The sequence below is a fragment of the Saimiri boliviensis genome, chromosome 4 (genome assembly GCF_048565385.1).
Source record: "Saimiri boliviensis isolate mSaiBol1 chromosome 4, mSaiBol1.pri, whole genome shotgun sequence".
In the NCBI taxonomy this organism is placed as follows: domain Eukaryota; kingdom Metazoa; phylum Chordata; class Mammalia; order Primates; family Cebidae; genus Saimiri; species Saimiri boliviensis.
The window spans coordinates 37,057,697-37,074,984 of NC_133452.1; the positions used below are offsets into that span (position 1 = coordinate 37,057,697).

Sequence of the window (17,288 nt, forward strand, 5' to 3'; positions counted from 1 at the left end):
TTCAAGAGGGTCTTTATAGTTAAAGATACCCATGTATACATCTGTAATGTGGAGACTGAATCAAAGGCCTGATTTAGCTGAAATGGCCTCTGATTCTCTAAAGCAAACTCTTTTCCCGTGGAAACAGTGGTTATAGATGACATTGGCACTGTCTAAGATGTGAGCTTGCAGTTTTTCTGACCCTGTGATGTCCAGATCAGCTTCCTAAAAGACATTTTTTTCTCTTTATCTTCTGTTTATTGCAGCAAAACCTTTTCATGGGTGAAGAGCAATTTGATGTACCCAAGGAGCCTGAGGTTGTGACTTTCAATACCACCTTTGGAAGTTTTGGCATTTTCACATGCTTTGATATACTCTTCCACGATCCTGCTGTTACCTTGGTGAAAGATTTCCACGTAGACACCATGCTCTTCCCAACAGCTTGGATGAATGTTCTGCCACATTTGTCAGCTGTTGAATTCCACTCAGCTTGGGCTATGGGCATGAGGGTCAATTTCCTTGCATCCAACATACATTACCCCTCAATGAAAATGACAGGTAATGTGTGATCTTAAAGATATACAGGCTGATGTAATCAGAAAAGAAAAGAAAAAAACATGTCTTTCTAGCTAACACATTCTCCTTAATACAATGTTTTCCAACTCTTAATTTTTGAACATCTAGCCACTAATATGCTATAGAATCAATCTCAGTCTAAATTGTTTTATAGGTTTATTTGGTTTTATTTAACTTGATGTATTTTTTTTTTCAAAATATGTGACTTCTTACATCAACTGTCTCTTGGCTTCTTGGTGTCATATTTTATTTTTTTAATTAAAAAATTTTTGAAGGAAAATTATTTTAATTATTTTAATAAATTAATTAATAATTTTAATAATTTAACTAATTAAATTGATTTAATTAATTTAATGATTATTTTAATTAGTTTTATGTACAGACAACTTAACAGTGTACATTTAACCCAGTTTACTGGCAAGTTCTTTAGCCTCCGCCTTTTCGAGTTTGACAATGCGAGCCACAGACTTGGGACCCAGAACATTGCTTCCTCAGTGGCGGCAGATCTCATTGTATCTGTCATTGTAATTGATCCTGATAGCCTCCACCAGCTTAGCCAAAGTGCCTTTGTCTTACGAGTTAACCTGTGTGAAGGCGACAGTGGTGCAGGGCTCTCTGTGGACTAGACAGCCCAGCCTTGCCTTCCCCTTGATAATGCAATAAGGGATCCCCATTTTATGACACGAGGCAGGCAAGAATACAACCAGCTCAATGAGATACATGTCGTGTGCAATCACCACCAGCTGAGCTTTCTTGTTCTCCACCAAGGTGGTGAGAGTGTTAACTCATGCTCGAAGGACAGGTGGTCTCTTAGTGGGGACGTCCCCTTTGCCAGCAGCTTTCTTCTCAGCTCAGGCCAACAGCCTCTGCTTTTTCTCTTGCTTTGTCTCTGGTCTATACTTGTGGGTCAGCTTAAGCAGCTAAGTAGCTGTTGGCGGTCCAGGGCCTGGATGAACTGGTTAATCGCAGGAGGCACTTTCAGTCGCTTATGGAGAATGGCTCTCTGCTGCTGCAACCTGATATAATGGGGCCATTTCACAAAGCGGGTGAGGTCTCTTTGGGGCTGCATGTCCTGTCCAATGACAAAATTCTTAGACCTTTTCTCAAACAGGGAATTCACCACTTTCTTGGTCTCCTGCTTCTTCACAACAGCAGGGGCCGGAGGCACCTTCTTCCCCTTGGCCTTCTTTCCTTTCAGCATCTTGGGCGGTAGGAGGAGAGAGCTGGTGTCATACTTTAATTGATTTCCTCTCATTTCTCTCTATCAGCATGTTTTACTGAAATTAATAAAACATATAACTTAGAGGGAGTAAATTGTAAATATGAGCTTAAAATAGTAATAACAATTATGAAATCCTTTTTTACTTTCTTATTTCAAATGATATTTTCAACTTATCATTTCCAGGAAGTGGCATCTATGCACCCAATTCTCCAAGAGCATTTCATTATGATATGAAGACACAAGAGGGAAAACTCCTCCTCTCGCAGCTGGATTCCCACCCATCCCATTCTGTATCGGTGAATTGGACGTCTTATGCCAGCAGTATAGAAGCGCTCTCAACAGGAAACCAGGAATTTAAGGGCGTTGTCTTTTTCGATGAATTCACCTTCGTGGAGCTCACAGGAGTCACAGGAAATTACACAGTTTGTCAGAAAGATCTCTGCTGTCATCTAAGCTACAAGATGTCCGAGAAGAGATCAGATGAAATGTATGCCCTAGGGGCATTTGATGGACTGCACACAGTGGAAGGGCGCTATTATCTACAGGTAATATTTTGATGCCAGGAAGAATTACTGGATAAAAGAAAGACACTCAGTTAAGTGAACATTTCAGATAAATAATGAATGATTTTTTAGTATAAGCATATCCCGCTTTTGCGGATTTATGTATGCTAAAAATTTTGCTGTTTACTTGAAATTCAACTTTAGCTGGGAAGCCTGTAAATACAGGCTAAATTTATTTGCTAACTTTTTGTTTTTTGAGATGGCGTCTCACTCTGTAGCCCAAGCTGGAGTGCAGTAGTGCTTCAGCTCACTGCAAGCTCCACCACCCCATCAAGCGATTCTCATGTCTCAGCCTCCCAAGTAGCTGGGACTATAGGCAGGCACCACCATGCCTGGCTAATTTTTTTTTTTTTTTTTTTTTTTTTTTAGTAGAGATGGGGTTTCACCATGTTGCCCAGAGTGGTCTCAAACTCCCTGAGCTCAGGTAATCCGCCCACCTCAGCCTCCCAAAGTGCTGGGATTAGAGGTGTGAGCCACCGTACCCAGCCTATTTGCTAAATCTTGAAGTCTTAGATGTCAGTTCAATTTTAAGATGGTTAGGAAAAGGCAGAACATTTACTTGCATTAGCAGTATTAAAAATACTCAAATTACAGATAATTATATCAGGAGTCCGTTGAAAACCTATTTTATTTCCTACCTGAACAAATTAAGCCATTTTCCCTATATGTTCACAAATGCCTATCTTGCTTTATAAAGAGTTTGACACTAAATATATCCTGGAGGTGAATGGAGCTGACCACTGAGATTGTTCAGTGGAATGGTTTATTGCTGCAAAGATACGATCTCTCACTGCTCTCAAGTGGCCTCCAGGGTCCTCTCATTCTGCTCTTCTCTTCCTTAGTCTGGCCCCCATCTTATCTCACTTACCAGGGCTTCCTGTTGACAGTCTGACCGTCTCAGCACCATCCAGTCAGTTCTCTACACCAGATGTCCCCAAACTACGGCCCGCGGTCCTCATGCGGCCCCCTGAGGCCATTTATCCAGCCCCCGCCGCACTTCAGGAAGGGGTACCTCTTTCATTGGTGGTCAGTGAGAGGAGCATAGTATGTGGCGGCCCTCCAATGGTCTGAGGGACAGTGAACTGGTCCCCTGTGTAAAAAGTTTGGGGACGCCTGCTCTACATTGTAGTTACAGAAATCACAAAAAGCTGGTTTTGATTATATCACTGTCTGGCTGAAAATTCCTCACTGACTTCTAATTGACAAATCACATTTCTTAACATGAAAGACACACAAAGTCTAGATGTGTGGTCCCTTCCTATTCTTTACCCTGGAATCTCACTTCTACTCACATATATCCTGGGCTTCCACAATATTGAGATATTTTCCCATCTCCTATTTGCTGGCACCTGCGGAACCTCGGGGTGTTTGCACAGATTGTTTGGTCCATGGCCATCCCCAACGACTCATCTTTCATAGCACTTTTCAGGTGTTATCTTCACTAAGGAGGCTGCCTGGACATTTCCCACAGAGCTACTCCTACCTCCCCAGCTGAGTTAAGTACCTCCTTTATGTGCTCCCAGAACACCTTATGCTTAGCTTTAGCAAAGACATATTACGTCATAGTATTCACATACTTATTTGAGATTGAGAACCCCTCGAGTGCTGAAATTATGCCAGTTGCACAGTATTTTGCTTGCTCTCTATCAACCCTTGTTCATTTTAGCAAATGAAGGCGTACTCTACGCCAGGTATTTACTTAGTGTTAATGATATGAAAATATATAAGAATAGATCCTCCTCTTGAGGACTTTAGTAGTGGAGAAAGACATTTGAACAGATAATTTCAGCATAGATTGGCATGTGATAGTCTGTAGAATGCACATTTTGGTGCAGGAGTACTAAAGAGTTCAACTTAGCTTGATTTGGGAATCCAGGGAAGTTTCTGGAGCCGATGACATTGCCCAGGTGAAAAAGAGTGGGAGGGGATTCTTTGTGGTGTGAAGAGCATGAACAAGGGTGTGGATGCAGAGAGGAGCAGGGTCTGCAGAGAAGAGCCACAGGTCAGTGCTACTAAGGCATAGCTTGAGAAGCCAGGGTTGGTGGGAGATAAGCCTGGAAGCAGCATCATGTCCTGTAGGATCTTACTTAGCATACTTAAGAGTCAGCCTTTAATCTGCAGGTGATGGTCAGCTGGTGAAGTTGTCCAGTGAGGGAATGATGCGATCAGATCTGCCTTTGAGTATATCGTTATTACTACTCTGTAGATGATGGAGCAAAGACCTAAAACACTAGGTCATTAAAATAATCTTATTAAGGGCCTGGACCAAGGTCATGTTTGTCGGAATAGAAGCAGGGTCTTGAGTCCAGAAACATTTAGAAAATGGAACTCAGTGGCTAATTTGATGTGGAACAGGAAAGCAGAATGAAAAGTCTAGAATGTGGCAGGTTTCTGTAAGAATGGCTGGTGGGTGAGATGCCTCTGACAGATCAGCAGGCAAGAGAGGAGCAGGCTGGCTAAGAGTGGGAAGAGGCTGAGTTCAGTTACAGACGTGCTGGTTTTGAAGTAGTTATGAAACATTCAGCTGGATCCAGCCAGTTGGCTGTTGAACACTTTGATGCTTAAGGGGGATACTAGAATTAGAAATATTGTCTTGAGAATCAGCAAGATACAAGGGGCAATTAAGCACAAGGGAGTGAATGACAAGGTAGAACCTTTTGGAGCTTCTGTATTTGGGTCAGGAGAGGACAGAGGAAAAGAAACCTGCAAATACAATTGAGAAATGCAAGAGAATTTAAAACGAGAACATCCGGTAGATGTCAAGGAAGTAAAGACTCGGAGAAAAATTCTCTTAAATGAGGTGTATTAACGCAATACGTTGATAATTATTAGCATTATTGAGTATGATTTTGGCAGCATTTCCTGAGCTCATAATGGTAGGATAATGGGCAGATTATATTGGGTTGAAAAGTCAAAGGGAAGTGAGGATATTGAGAAAGTGATGCATTTTTCCCCAAAAAATCTTATCTGAGACAAGTAGAAGAGAAAGAAGACGAGGGCTTAACAGAGACTCATGGTCAGGAGAAATGTGTGTGTGTGTGTGTGTGTGTGTGTGTGTTTCTCAACAAATGAGAGAGCCTTAATTGTCTTTGTAGGTCTAAGAGAAAGGGCCACAGGAGAAAAAACATATAAAATATAGGAGGAATCAGGCCTGGTGCAGTGGCCTGTAATACTAGCACTTTGGGAGGTCTGGGTGAGCGGGTCATCTGAGGTCAGGAGTTTGAGATCAGCCTATCCAACACGATGAAACCCTGTCTCTACTAAAAATACAAAAATTAGCCAGGTGTGGTGGCGGGCGCTTGCATTCCCAGTTACTCGGGAGGCTGAGGCAGGAGAAGTGCTTTAACCTAGGAGATGGAGGTTGCAGTGAGCCGAAATTGTGCCACTGCACTCCATCCTAGGTGACAGAGTGAGACTCTGTCTCTAAGTAAAATAAAAGAAAATAAAATATACGAGGAATCAATACTGCTACTCAGTGTTCCGAAGTGCTGGGGGAAAGGGAGAAAAATAGTATCATGAACACAGGTACAAAATTTCCAACAACTAGAAATTATATTGTAGAAGAACATTTATTGCCATAAAATTATTACCATATACTATATGGTACATGAATATATATTGCCTTATATATGTGACATATATATGGTATTATATTACTATACAAATTTTTGAAATTAAAATATAAATTGTGATGTATTATTTTTAAGTTAAAAAAAGTTGGTCACATAACAGAAAAGTAATCTCTTAGCCCTTCTTTCCTCCTTTTCCTTCCTTCCTCCTCAATCTTCTACTTTTTGCCTTCCTTTAGAGTCTTGGCTGTACCTAAAGAGAGTTGTGGGAAGTCCTTTCTTAGTGTTTGAGGTAAATTAGCTTTGTCAAGTAAAACCAGCCTTCCTGTTTATCCTGCTAGACAGTGATATCCCATCTAAATGACTGGTATCAGAGATGTTTTGGAATCTTTATACTTAAAAATAGTAATATATCTTACTTGTTATTACCAGCAGAGCCTGGGACAACCCAGAATCAAGCATATTAATATATCTGTAGGAAAACATGGGACAATTCACCTTAAATAGCTTGAATAAAAATGTTATAGGCTTATGTTGATTTAAGTGATGTTTTAATGCCAATGTGCTAGTGGATTACAAAAATTCTTTATTTTCGGCTGGGCATGATGGCTCACGCCTGTAATCCAAGCACTTTGGGAGGCCGAGGTGGGCATATCATGAGGTCAAGAGATCAAGCCCATTCTGGCCAGCGTGGTATAACCCTGTCTCTACTAAAAATATAAAAATTAGCCGGGCATGGTGGTGCACACCTGTAGTGCCAGCTACTCAGGAGGCTGAGGCAGGAGAATCGCTTTAACTCAGGGGGCAGAGGTTGCAGTAAGCTGAGATTATGCCATTGCACTCCAGCCTGGACAACAGAGCTAGACTCCATGTCAAAAAAAAAAAAAAAAAAAAAAAAAAAAAACAACTTCTATTTTCAGAGGGTTTTGGATTTTGGTATTGAGGATGAGGAATTTTGGTATTATATTTATAGTTTTTCATAGTTTAACTGTGATGACATATTATGCTTGAAAAATCTCAGTTATCACCATAAGCTACCTCCAAACCAAGAGAAGAAAAAGAGAGGTAAAAGTGAAATAAATCCCCATCTTGCCACACAGATTTTCCAAGTATTCTATAGTGAACGTGCATAATTTTGCAAGACTTCTAAGGAAGTGAGGAAAGAAGTAAGTTGTGGCATTTTGTAGGGTAGGGGTGGTAAAATGTTGGGTAAAACAGCTTGAAGAGGGGCTTGAAGAAAGTAGATTTGGAGCAGTTGTCAAAGGAGATGGGGAGACGGAGCAACCTAACAATTTTAAAGCATCATTCTGTAAGTCATTGAGTAAAGGGATAGTTAAATGAAAGAAGTTTATTCTCTTTACACAATGCTCTTAGCAAGTCATCTCCTTAGATTACTATCTGCAGGCTTTTTCCTGTTTGTTTCCTCCCATCAATGTCAGAGTCATCCAAATCATCAGTTAGAATGTAAAACCTGCTCCCCAGCAGTGTAAGGAATTAGTGATAAAAGCTCTGCTAAAAACCAAAAATCAAATGCAGGGACTTTGGGTAGCATGTTGAGAATATAGATTCTAGAGTCAAAAATCCTTGGCGAATCCCTGCTTTATTATGCAGTAGCCATGTGACCTTGGGCCAACCCCTCAGCCTGTTTAAATCTCTGATTATTCCCTTCTATAACATATGGACTCATTTTCATTCACCAAATATGTATGTAATGCTTCCTTTGTTCTGGCAATTGCTAGAGCCTGGGGATATTAAGATGAACAAGACAGATATATCCACTGCTTTCATATAGCTTGAGTCTAGTGGTGAGACAGGCATCTAATAGAAAACAAAGAAAATTGCTATATAATTTTAGCTGTGACAAATGCTGCAAAGGAAAAGTACCATGCACAATTAGAGCACGTTGCCGGAGGACCTAACCTAGCGCTGGGAGAAAGAACAATCATAAAAATGTGTTAGGGTTTGGGGGAAGTTGGATTTAGTAAATAAATGTAAAGTATTTGACACTGTGATTCGAGTGAACCCCAAAAATCTGAGCCAGGTCTCAGTTAATTTAGAAAGTTTATTTTGCCAAGGTTGAGGGCACATACCCATGACACAGCCTCAGGAGGTCTTAAGGACATGTGCCTAAGGTGGTACATTTAGCATACATTTTAGAGAGTCAAGAGACATCAACCAACATATGTAAGATGAACACTGGTTTGCTCTGGAAAGGTGGCTTCCAGGTCATAGGTAGGTAAGAGACAAATGATTGCATTCTTTTGAGTTTCTGATTAGCTTCTCCAAAGGAGGCAATCAGTTGTATGCATTTGTCACAGTAAGATGAGGGCTGACTTTGTTTTCATTCTTTTTTTTTTTTTTTTTTTTTTTTTTTTGAGTCAGAGTTTCACTCTTATTGCCCAGGCTGGAGTGCAATGGTGTGATCTTAGCTCACTTGCCCAGGCTGGAGTGCAATGGTGTGATCTTAGCTCACTTCAACCTCTGCCTCCCGGGTTCAAGTGATTCTCCTGCCTCAGACTATCAAGTAGCTGGAATTACAGGCATGCACCACCACGCTTGGCTAATTTTGTGTTTTTAGTAGCGATGAGGTTTCTCCACGTTGGTCAGGCTGGTCTTGAACTCCCGACCTCAGGTGATCCAACAGCCTCGGCCTCCCAAAGTGCTGGGATTACAGATATGAGCCACTGAGCCTGGCAGAGGACTGACTGAATAGAATGGGAGGCAGGTTTGCCTGAAGCAGTTCCCAGCTTGACTTTTCCCTTTAGCTTTGTGATTTTGGAGGTCCAACATATTTTCCTTTTACATTGGCATGTAGAATGTACTTAATAAATATTAACCTTTATTATTATTATTCTTAATAAAAATAAGCATAACCTTTTCTCTTAATGACCAGACCTATAATACCTGGCTTCATTCACATAAACATTGGCTGTATTGCTAGCAGCTCCTTATTTAGTTCCTTGATTCTTCTAGTCCTTTTCACAGGCCAGGTGTCCCGGCCATTCTTGTCACCTGGATCGATCTTCTCCCTGCCTTCCTTATTAACTTAATCAAAGTTGTACGTGGCCATAGGAAGAAAACAAATAGCTCTAGAGGCTCATAAAACACTAGTTACCTCTCTGCTCTACCCAGTCTACCTGTCTAGAGACAAATACTTTTTAATCTTAATTGTTTCTTACAGAATGTACTCACCTCTACGTTTTTGAGTAGCACTGCTTTATTTATAAATGTTAGTTCTAATTGAATTCCTTTATCTCTTAATTTCTCTTCATGTGCAAGACTTTCTGTCCTTTCTTATTGCCTGAATCAGTTTTATTCTTTCTCTTTTCATTTATCTCTATCAAAGTAATACAGGCTCATAGTCAAAAAGACAAAAGACACTAAAAATGTTATAAAGCAGTTGCGCCTTCCTTAATTTACCTAGTTTCCCTTCCCAGAGGCACTTTCGACTTTCACTTCTTTAATTACAATACTATTAAGATTTTCTAACAATATTTTTATTTTTTAAAACTCACCAGTTTTAGTCATTTTCTTAACATTAAGCTTTGCTACATCAACCTTCCTGTGTCCCCCTACCAACCTTCCAGTGTAACTTTTGTTATATCAATATGTCATTGCAAACACCTCTGAGTATTGCTTTTATATTTTTTCTTTGTTTTTCCTAAAGTTATTAATTGCCTTGTTTTTTAAAATGTAGTTAATTTTCTTTGACGTTTTGTTAAAACTCCCCATATCTTCCAACAGCATCTCAGAATAATTTTCCTACAATGTCATTTTCATAAGAGTATCCTGAGCTAAAAATAATAACCTTTCTCTGCACTGGTTTCCCTCTCATTCTTCTGCACAGCTGTCATATTGAGATTTCCTTTACTGTCATCCTAGGAATTCTCTCTTAGCTATTTCCTTGTTTGGGGTTCTCTGTTTTTCTTCTGCCATCTTTATTTGCTCCCTTGTTGTATTGGAGTCAATGCTGTCTAGTCACATTGCTCTAATCGGAACTGGCTGCTCTGCATGCCTTTTACACCGTAGGAGTCATCCTGGAATCTTCCTTCATCCTCATGGTGAAGATTTTTGTTTACCACTTCCCTGTGTGGATTTCCTGTTTTCTGTTCCCTGCCTTCCTTGTTTTTGGCTTATGCCCTCTTTCTTGTTAACAGTTTCCTGAGAGTGATTGGGATGCAACATTTTTGAGACTTACATATCTGAAAGTGCCTTTCCTCTTAAATTTGGTTAAGTATTTCACTGGGCATGGGATTCAAAGGTGGTTATAACTTTTATTTAGTATTGTGAAGGTATGATATCCTCCATTCCTATGTTGCTACTGAGAATTTTGAAGTTCTTCTGATTCTTGATTCTCTGCGTGTGTATTCCTCATTCCGCACCTTCCCCAGAATGCGTACAGAATTTCTTCCTCTCCATATCTTTTCCTCTTTTTCTGAAACTCCTATTATTGGGATCTTTTGCCTCTTGAATTGGTCCTCTAATTTTCTCATTTTCTCTGCTGTTTTCTACTACTTTATTTTTTCCCTCTACTTTCTGAGAGTTTTCCGCCTCTTGATCTTCCAAATCTTGCACTGAATCTTTTATTTTTGTTAACATGTTCTTAATTTCCAAGAACTCTTTTTTGTCTTCTGAGTTTTACTTTTTCTTCAACACTTGTTATTGTTTTGTTCATGCATTATTTTTCTTCTTTCTCTGAGGCTATTTAGGAAATTTTTCCTTGAAGCTCCTTCCACCTGTTTCCTTTAAGTTGTCTTTATCTACTTTTCTTATTTGCTTTTTCATGTAATAAGTTTTTCTCACATATCTGGTAATTCTTGGGGATTATCAAAAACTGAGAAAATTCAGAGGACGTGACTAATACTTGCCAATTTTGAGCTTCATGATAGAATGATCTAGCTGGACCTTTTACTGGGGGGAAATCTGAGGTAAGTGTCTTTAGAGACTTCCTCTTGGGATGGTCAGGTCTTCCAGGTTTCCACATTCTTCTAATTTCTTTCTTGAGTCAGTTGCCTAATTTAGGACAAAAAATACAAGATCCCCAGGTAAATTTGAAGTTCAGATAAACTTTTTTTTTAAAGACAGAATCTCTCTCTGTTGCCAAGGCTGGAGTGCAGTGGTGTGAACTTAGCTCACTGTGTCCTCTGCCTCTCAGGTTCAAGCAATTCTCCTGCCTCAGCCTCCTGAGTAGCTGGGATGACAGGTGGTTGCCACCACACCCAGCTAATTTTTTATATTTTTGGTAGAGACAAGGTTTCACCAAGTAGGCCAGGCTGGTCTCGAACTCCTGACCTCAAGTGATCTACCACCTCAGCCTCCCAAAGTGCTGGGATTACAAGCTTTAGTCATTGCCCCTGGCCCAGATAAACTTTTCTTTTCTTTTTTTTGAAAAGGAGACTCTTCCAGCCCACCGCGGAAGAGTCTCCCCATTTTTTTTTTTCCTAAGATGGGGTTTCACCATATTGGTCCGGCTGGTAACTCATGACCTCAGGTGATCTACCACCTCAGCCTCCCAAAGTGCTGGGATTACAGGCGTGAGCCACTGTGCCCGGCGAAATAAACATTTTTTTTTTTTTAAAGTGTAAGTATGTCCCATTCAATATTTAAGACATACTAAACAATTATTTGTTGCCTATTTGAACTTCAAATTTAACTGGGAGTCTTGCCTTATGTTTTACCTGGCAACCCTATTCCTGAAAGATAAATCCCTGCTGGCAGCATTAGGGAGCCAAGTGGGGAAAATGGCCTTGCAAGGTGTGGGTGGGGGTGGAGGGGGAACATTTTCAACATTCAGTATTGTTTATTCATGTTAAACCCTCCAACTATATCTCCCAAACTTCCATCTTAACACCATCCACTTTACCTTCTCTGGAAACATTCTCATTTATTTACTGGAGTAGGGGAGGATCAGTTACCCGTTTTTTTGAAGGACTTAGTATCCAAGGCATCCTTCACAACTTCCTGCTCGTTTTTGTTTTCCTTCCACTGCCACAACTTTACTCCCAGCTCTAGGTACAGAGCAGTCCCAGTGATTAAATCTTTGAGTGTAGACAGGGTTGATGCTTGGCTCTTTCTGCTGCTAGTTCAGGACTTGGCTTTCTCAAGTCTGCTAAATCAGTTACTCCTTTTTGTATCAACATCCTAATTTCTAAAACTATGCTGTGGTCTATCCTCCTATGTTCCCATCTTTGTGGGTTTTATCTTTAACAAAAAAAATTAGTGTTCTTTTTGAAGGATTGTAGGAAATAAAATCGAAGCACATGTTTGTTCTACCTTTACGTGAACGTTATTTCTATCCCATCTTAATACACTTGCACTGAATGATTACTTTCCAACTGCAAAGTGGAAACAGTGAGACCAGTTAGCAAGCTACTGCTTTAGTCAAGCAAGAAATGAAGGTCACTTGGAAGATGCTGTACAGATGGAGTTAAGTGAATTTGGATCTCTTTTTGGAAACTTTTCAACTGCATGGTGAGGTGACTCATATAGTTAGAATTTATAGTCAAATAGCTGCTACACACTATAGTGAAAGAAAAACTTAATGGAGAAGTGTTTTAGTTCTTGCACAGATAAAAGGATATGACTTTTCCAGATTACAGGGGTTGCCTCTAAGTCAACCCTAGGGCTTATTACAACTCTGAAGCTCTTTTATTGTGTGAAACAGGCAATAAGACATGATTTACACAGGTGTCTAAATTAAACCTTTAAACACATTTTAATCTCTTGATAATTAAAATCATTAATAACTTGAGAACAATAAAGATATAGCTGTTCATGACTATAGGCTAAGGATCTGATTGTCTCTATGTGATTAATCTATTTGGCCGTGAATTGCAGGAAGCACTGGGGCTTAAAGTCCTTTATTTTTATTACTAGTTGCATTAATTATCCAGCAATAAACTGGATGAATCTAATGAGGAAGTAAAGTAATTTTACCAAATAAAGCAGCATAGGTATTTTTCTAAATCAAGAGAATATTTCATTTGACTTTCTCTTATTTTTTCTTTTAAAGAGCATCTAGCATTTTATTTAATTATTTTATTCTTTTTTTTCTACTTTATGTTTAAAATTTGCCCCAGCTTTGTTGTCATTAACAAATGAAAATTGGCCGGGTGCGGTGGCTCAAGCCTGTAATCCCAGCACTTTGGGAGGCCGAGGCGGGTGGATCACGAGGTCGAGAGATCGAGACCATCCTGGTCAACATGGTGAAACCCCGTCTCTACTAAAAACACAAAAAATTAGCTGGGCATGGTGGCACGTGCCTGTAATCCCAGCTACTCAGGAGGCTGAGGCAGGAGAATTGCCTGAACCCAGGAGGCGGAGGTTGCGGTGAGCCGAGATCGCGCCATTGCCCTCCAGCCTGGGTAACAAGAGCGAAACTCCGTCTCAAAAAAAAAAAAAAAAAAAAAAAAAAGAAAATTATATATATTTACAGTGTATTATGTGATGTTTTGATATGCATAGACACTATGAAATTATTAAATCAAGCAAATTAACATATCCCATATGAGTTTCTTATGACCTACTGGTTTTCATGACTTCCCTAGGTTTGTACCCTGCTGAAGTGCAAAATGACTAGTTTAAACACTTGTGGTGACTCAGTGGAAACAGCTTCTACCAGGTTTGAAATGTTCTCCCTCAGTGGCACTTTCAGAACCCAGTATGTCTTTCCTGAGGTGTTGCTGAGTGAAATGAAGCTTGCACCTGGAGAATTTCAAGTAAGAATCTTTAATTATTGCCAGTTAGTTTCAGGTAAGAGGAAGTACTTTTGGATATAAAAACCTGCTCAAGTGCTTACATATATCATATAAATTTCTATTTGGAAAGGGTAAGAGTATCCTTGGGGATCATGAAGGACATTGAGCAGGCTGTATGTCTTGTCTGGAAATTCTTAGCATAATAATTAGTGTGTCCTTGAGAATAAAAAGGTATGGATCTTATTTTGGGGATTACAGGGAGAAGGCTGGGCTGCTTTAGGTCTTCCAAGTAGAAAGAAGATTCAATGAGAGTAGTTTCAGAGCCAGTCCCACTGGAGCCCCTTAGGGTCACTGGGGAGTGATGGCCAAGGGAAGTTGAAAGGAGTCCGTCTCATTAAGTGAGTCAAGGCTCTGTGTGATGATAGAAGGAAAAGAGACAAGGAAAAGCTGGAGAAGAGAGAATTCCACAGCGGTTGATGTTGGCAAAAAAGCAAAAACTGTTTAAAGTTCAGAAATAATCCCTTGCTGCACAGGTGCTCTGCCCAGCCACATTCTTCCGCTGACTTCCTGCAAGTTCTCCTCTCAATCCCCTTTCTTAGCAGAAACCACTGCTGGGGTGAGGGAGGATAATGGAATGGTGAGAAGGCTGTGGTGAGCAAGAGAGATGACCAATGCTCAGTTCAAACCCCACTTAGTCAATTGCTTCGGGCCATTTGGGGGAGTCTTTATCTTGTCTAAGAGGACTAGATTTCTCTTCTGTATACTACCAAATCCACTGGTTTGTGTTAATTAACTCTTATGGTGCTTCCACAGGTAAGTAAATTAGAAGGTATTGTTGATTACAGGCATTTCAATAATAAATGAATCAATGCCAGTTGTATGGCTCACTTTTTCTTATACTTGGCAACATTTCAAATTTTTCTGAACAGAATTTGGCCAGTGTTTTTGTTTCTTCATTCAGTTATACTAAATTTTAAAAGTGAATTATGGGATTATATAACTTGACGGTAGCCTTTGCCTACTTTTTTGTTTTAACCAGGTGTCAACTGATGGACGCTTATTTAGTCTGAAGCCGACATCTGGACCCGTCTTAACAGTAACTCTGTTTGGGAGGTTGTATGAGAAGGACTGGGTATCAAGTGCTTCATCAGGCCTCACAGCACAAGCACGAAGAATCATGCTAATAGTTATAGCACCGACTGTATACTCATTAAATTGGTGAAATATTGACATTTTCTCTTTTTTATTTGAGATAATTAAAAAATTGATGGATGAGAAAAGAAAGATTGGTCTGGGCTAATATTATTCTGTAGTATAAGTGAATTACTGGTTTCTCTTTATTTAAACAGACACACACACACCAGCTTAATAAATTATCTATTCACGTAGATTTTATAAAAACTATATTTGAGAACTGGCCTTTCTTGTGAGTTAATTATATCATATAAGTATCACAAATCTTTTATACAGAAGAAATAAAAACTAAAGGTAAAAAGCATATCAGAACTATAATAAAATTTACTTACAAGAAGCCTGCTCTTATTACCACTTTTATTATAACACATATCACTTATTCATCTCTGCTAAAAATTTCATATGATTTTATTTGTTTGCTCGGTTAGTTTTTTACCTAAACAATACATTTCGATTCTCTTAGGGGTTGAATAATGTCTCCCCAAAATTTACATGTTGAAATACCTCAGAATGTGATTGTATTTGGAGACAGAGTATTTAAAGAGGTAAAATAAGGTCATCAGAATGGACCTGATTTAATGTGACTGGTGTTCATAGAAGAAGAGGTAAGTAGGGCACAATAGCCACAAAGGGAGACCAAATGGAGACACAGAGGAAGAACAACCCTTTACAAGCCAAGGAGAGAGGGCTTCAGAAGAAACCGACCCTGCCAACACCTTGATCTTGGACTTCTAGCCTCCCAAGCTGTGAGAAATACATTTCTGTACTTTAAGTCACCCAGTCCATGGTACTTTGTCAGGCAGCCCTGGCAAACGCATCAAAGACCCATTCCTGTTCCTCTCCCAACAACGACCATTTTCTACCATAATCTGAAGCTTGAGCAAAAAAGGCTTACCTGGTAAGAATATTCAGCTAGTGTAGGTCCCCAAGCCTCCAGTAGACACTCTTAGAGAAGGATTGCTGATGGATTGATAGTGAAACCATTAGGTTATTGAATTTCTCTGGAATTAGAAAACCAGAATCCCATTTTAAGAAAGTATGTATTTAATCTAGCAGTGCATGTTCTATTTTAGTAACAGCAGAATCTCTTTACATTACACAACTCAGTGAAACAAAGAACACCATTTAAGCCCAAACATCTCTCAACTGATTGATAGACCCTGAGCACTAATATCATAGTGCTGTGATGATGGACAATTACAGAGCACCGATGGCTGCCATGCACTGTGCAAAGCATGCCCTTCTCTGCAGGAGAGCAGGTCACTTGCAGCAGTGATCCATGCCAGCAATACATCATTTTGAGACACCATTTTTGTGGCAGATGCTTTTCTTAAAAAGTACTATATCATCTAAAAAATATTTGAGTAAAATCACCTTCTGCTTTTGGGTGACATGAACTGACATCTGCTTTTTTTCAAGACCTAATAGAAAATTTAAAAAAAACCCGTTAGGTATTTAGAAGCAGGAATCCTCAGAGCAAGACTCCATACTCTCATGTAATTTCAATTTAAAACAGAAAACATTGATGTGTTGGCGATAGGCTTGAAATATTAAAAACTGCAAACAAATTTTAATGTTTATTTTCTACTCAACATTGACAACTATAGTAGTTCTCCATTGTGGGTAATGAATTGTTCCCAAATCAATCTCTTCAAACAACAAATATTTATTATAGAGTTTCTGAGGGTCAGGATCCGGGAGTGGCTTAGTGGAGTTGCTCTGGATCAGGGTCTTCATACAGTTGTAGTGACCCTGTCCCCAGGGCTGCTATCATCTCCAGGCTCTGGTGGAGCTGGAGAGTCTGCTTCTCAGCTCACTCACAATTGTTGCCAGGCCTCCATTCTGTAGGATGCTGGAAAAGCTTTTACAGAATGTCAGCAGGCTTCTCCTAGAGTGATGATATTGAGAGAGAAAGCACGCGAAAGAAAGAGAGAGGGAACTTGGATGTAAGCCACAGCCTTTGAAAACCTAATCACAGAAGTGGTGTCTCTTCTGCCATATCATATTGGTCACATGGACCAACCATGGCACAATGTGGAGAGAATCAAACAGAGGTGAGAATATCAGGAGATGAGGCTTCATGGGGGCCATTTTGAATGCTATCACAGTGACTATATGTATTTATATTTATATATGTATATATTGCAATGTAATTTTTAAAATAGGATTTTCTCCTTTTCTTTTTGCTATACGTGATACATATTTCAAAATACAGTCCCAATAGTTATGTCTGAAAAGTACTACACTAAAGAACTTTCTATACGTTTTGTAATTAAATTAAGTAATCTAATAACCTCTACTTTTGGTCCACAGTAAATTTAACTGTTTGCCTTAACTACAGTTTGTGGTAAAACCATCTCCTTTTGATATACACAAGGGCCTTTTTAATTAATTTATTTATTTGAGACAGAGTTTCACTCTTGTTGCCCAGGCTGGAGTGCAAAAGCATGATCTCAGCTCACTGCAACCTCTGCCTCCTAAGTTCAAG

General features: G+C 39.5%; 1 protein-coding gene across 1 annotated transcript in view; it reads left to right on the forward strand.

Annotated features, from left to right (window-relative positions):
• LOC101043241 (pantetheinase) overlaps nucleotides 1-14,890 on the forward strand; it is a 37,692-nt gene extending 22,802 nt beyond the window's left edge. Inside the window, exons 7-10 of the mRNA XM_003932448.4 lie at nucleotides 246-537; nucleotides 1,961-2,322; nucleotides 13,457-13,627; nucleotides 14,646-14,890. Coding sequence (XP_003932497.2) covers nucleotides 246-537; nucleotides 1,961-2,322; nucleotides 13,457-13,627; nucleotides 14,646-14,828 — 1,008 coding nt within the window. The 3' untranslated portion in view covers nucleotides 14,829-14,890. The remainder of the gene's footprint in view (nucleotides 1-245; nucleotides 538-1,960; nucleotides 2,323-13,456; nucleotides 13,628-14,645) is intronic.
• The last annotated feature ends 2,398 nt before the right edge of the window (nucleotides 14,891-17,288 follow it).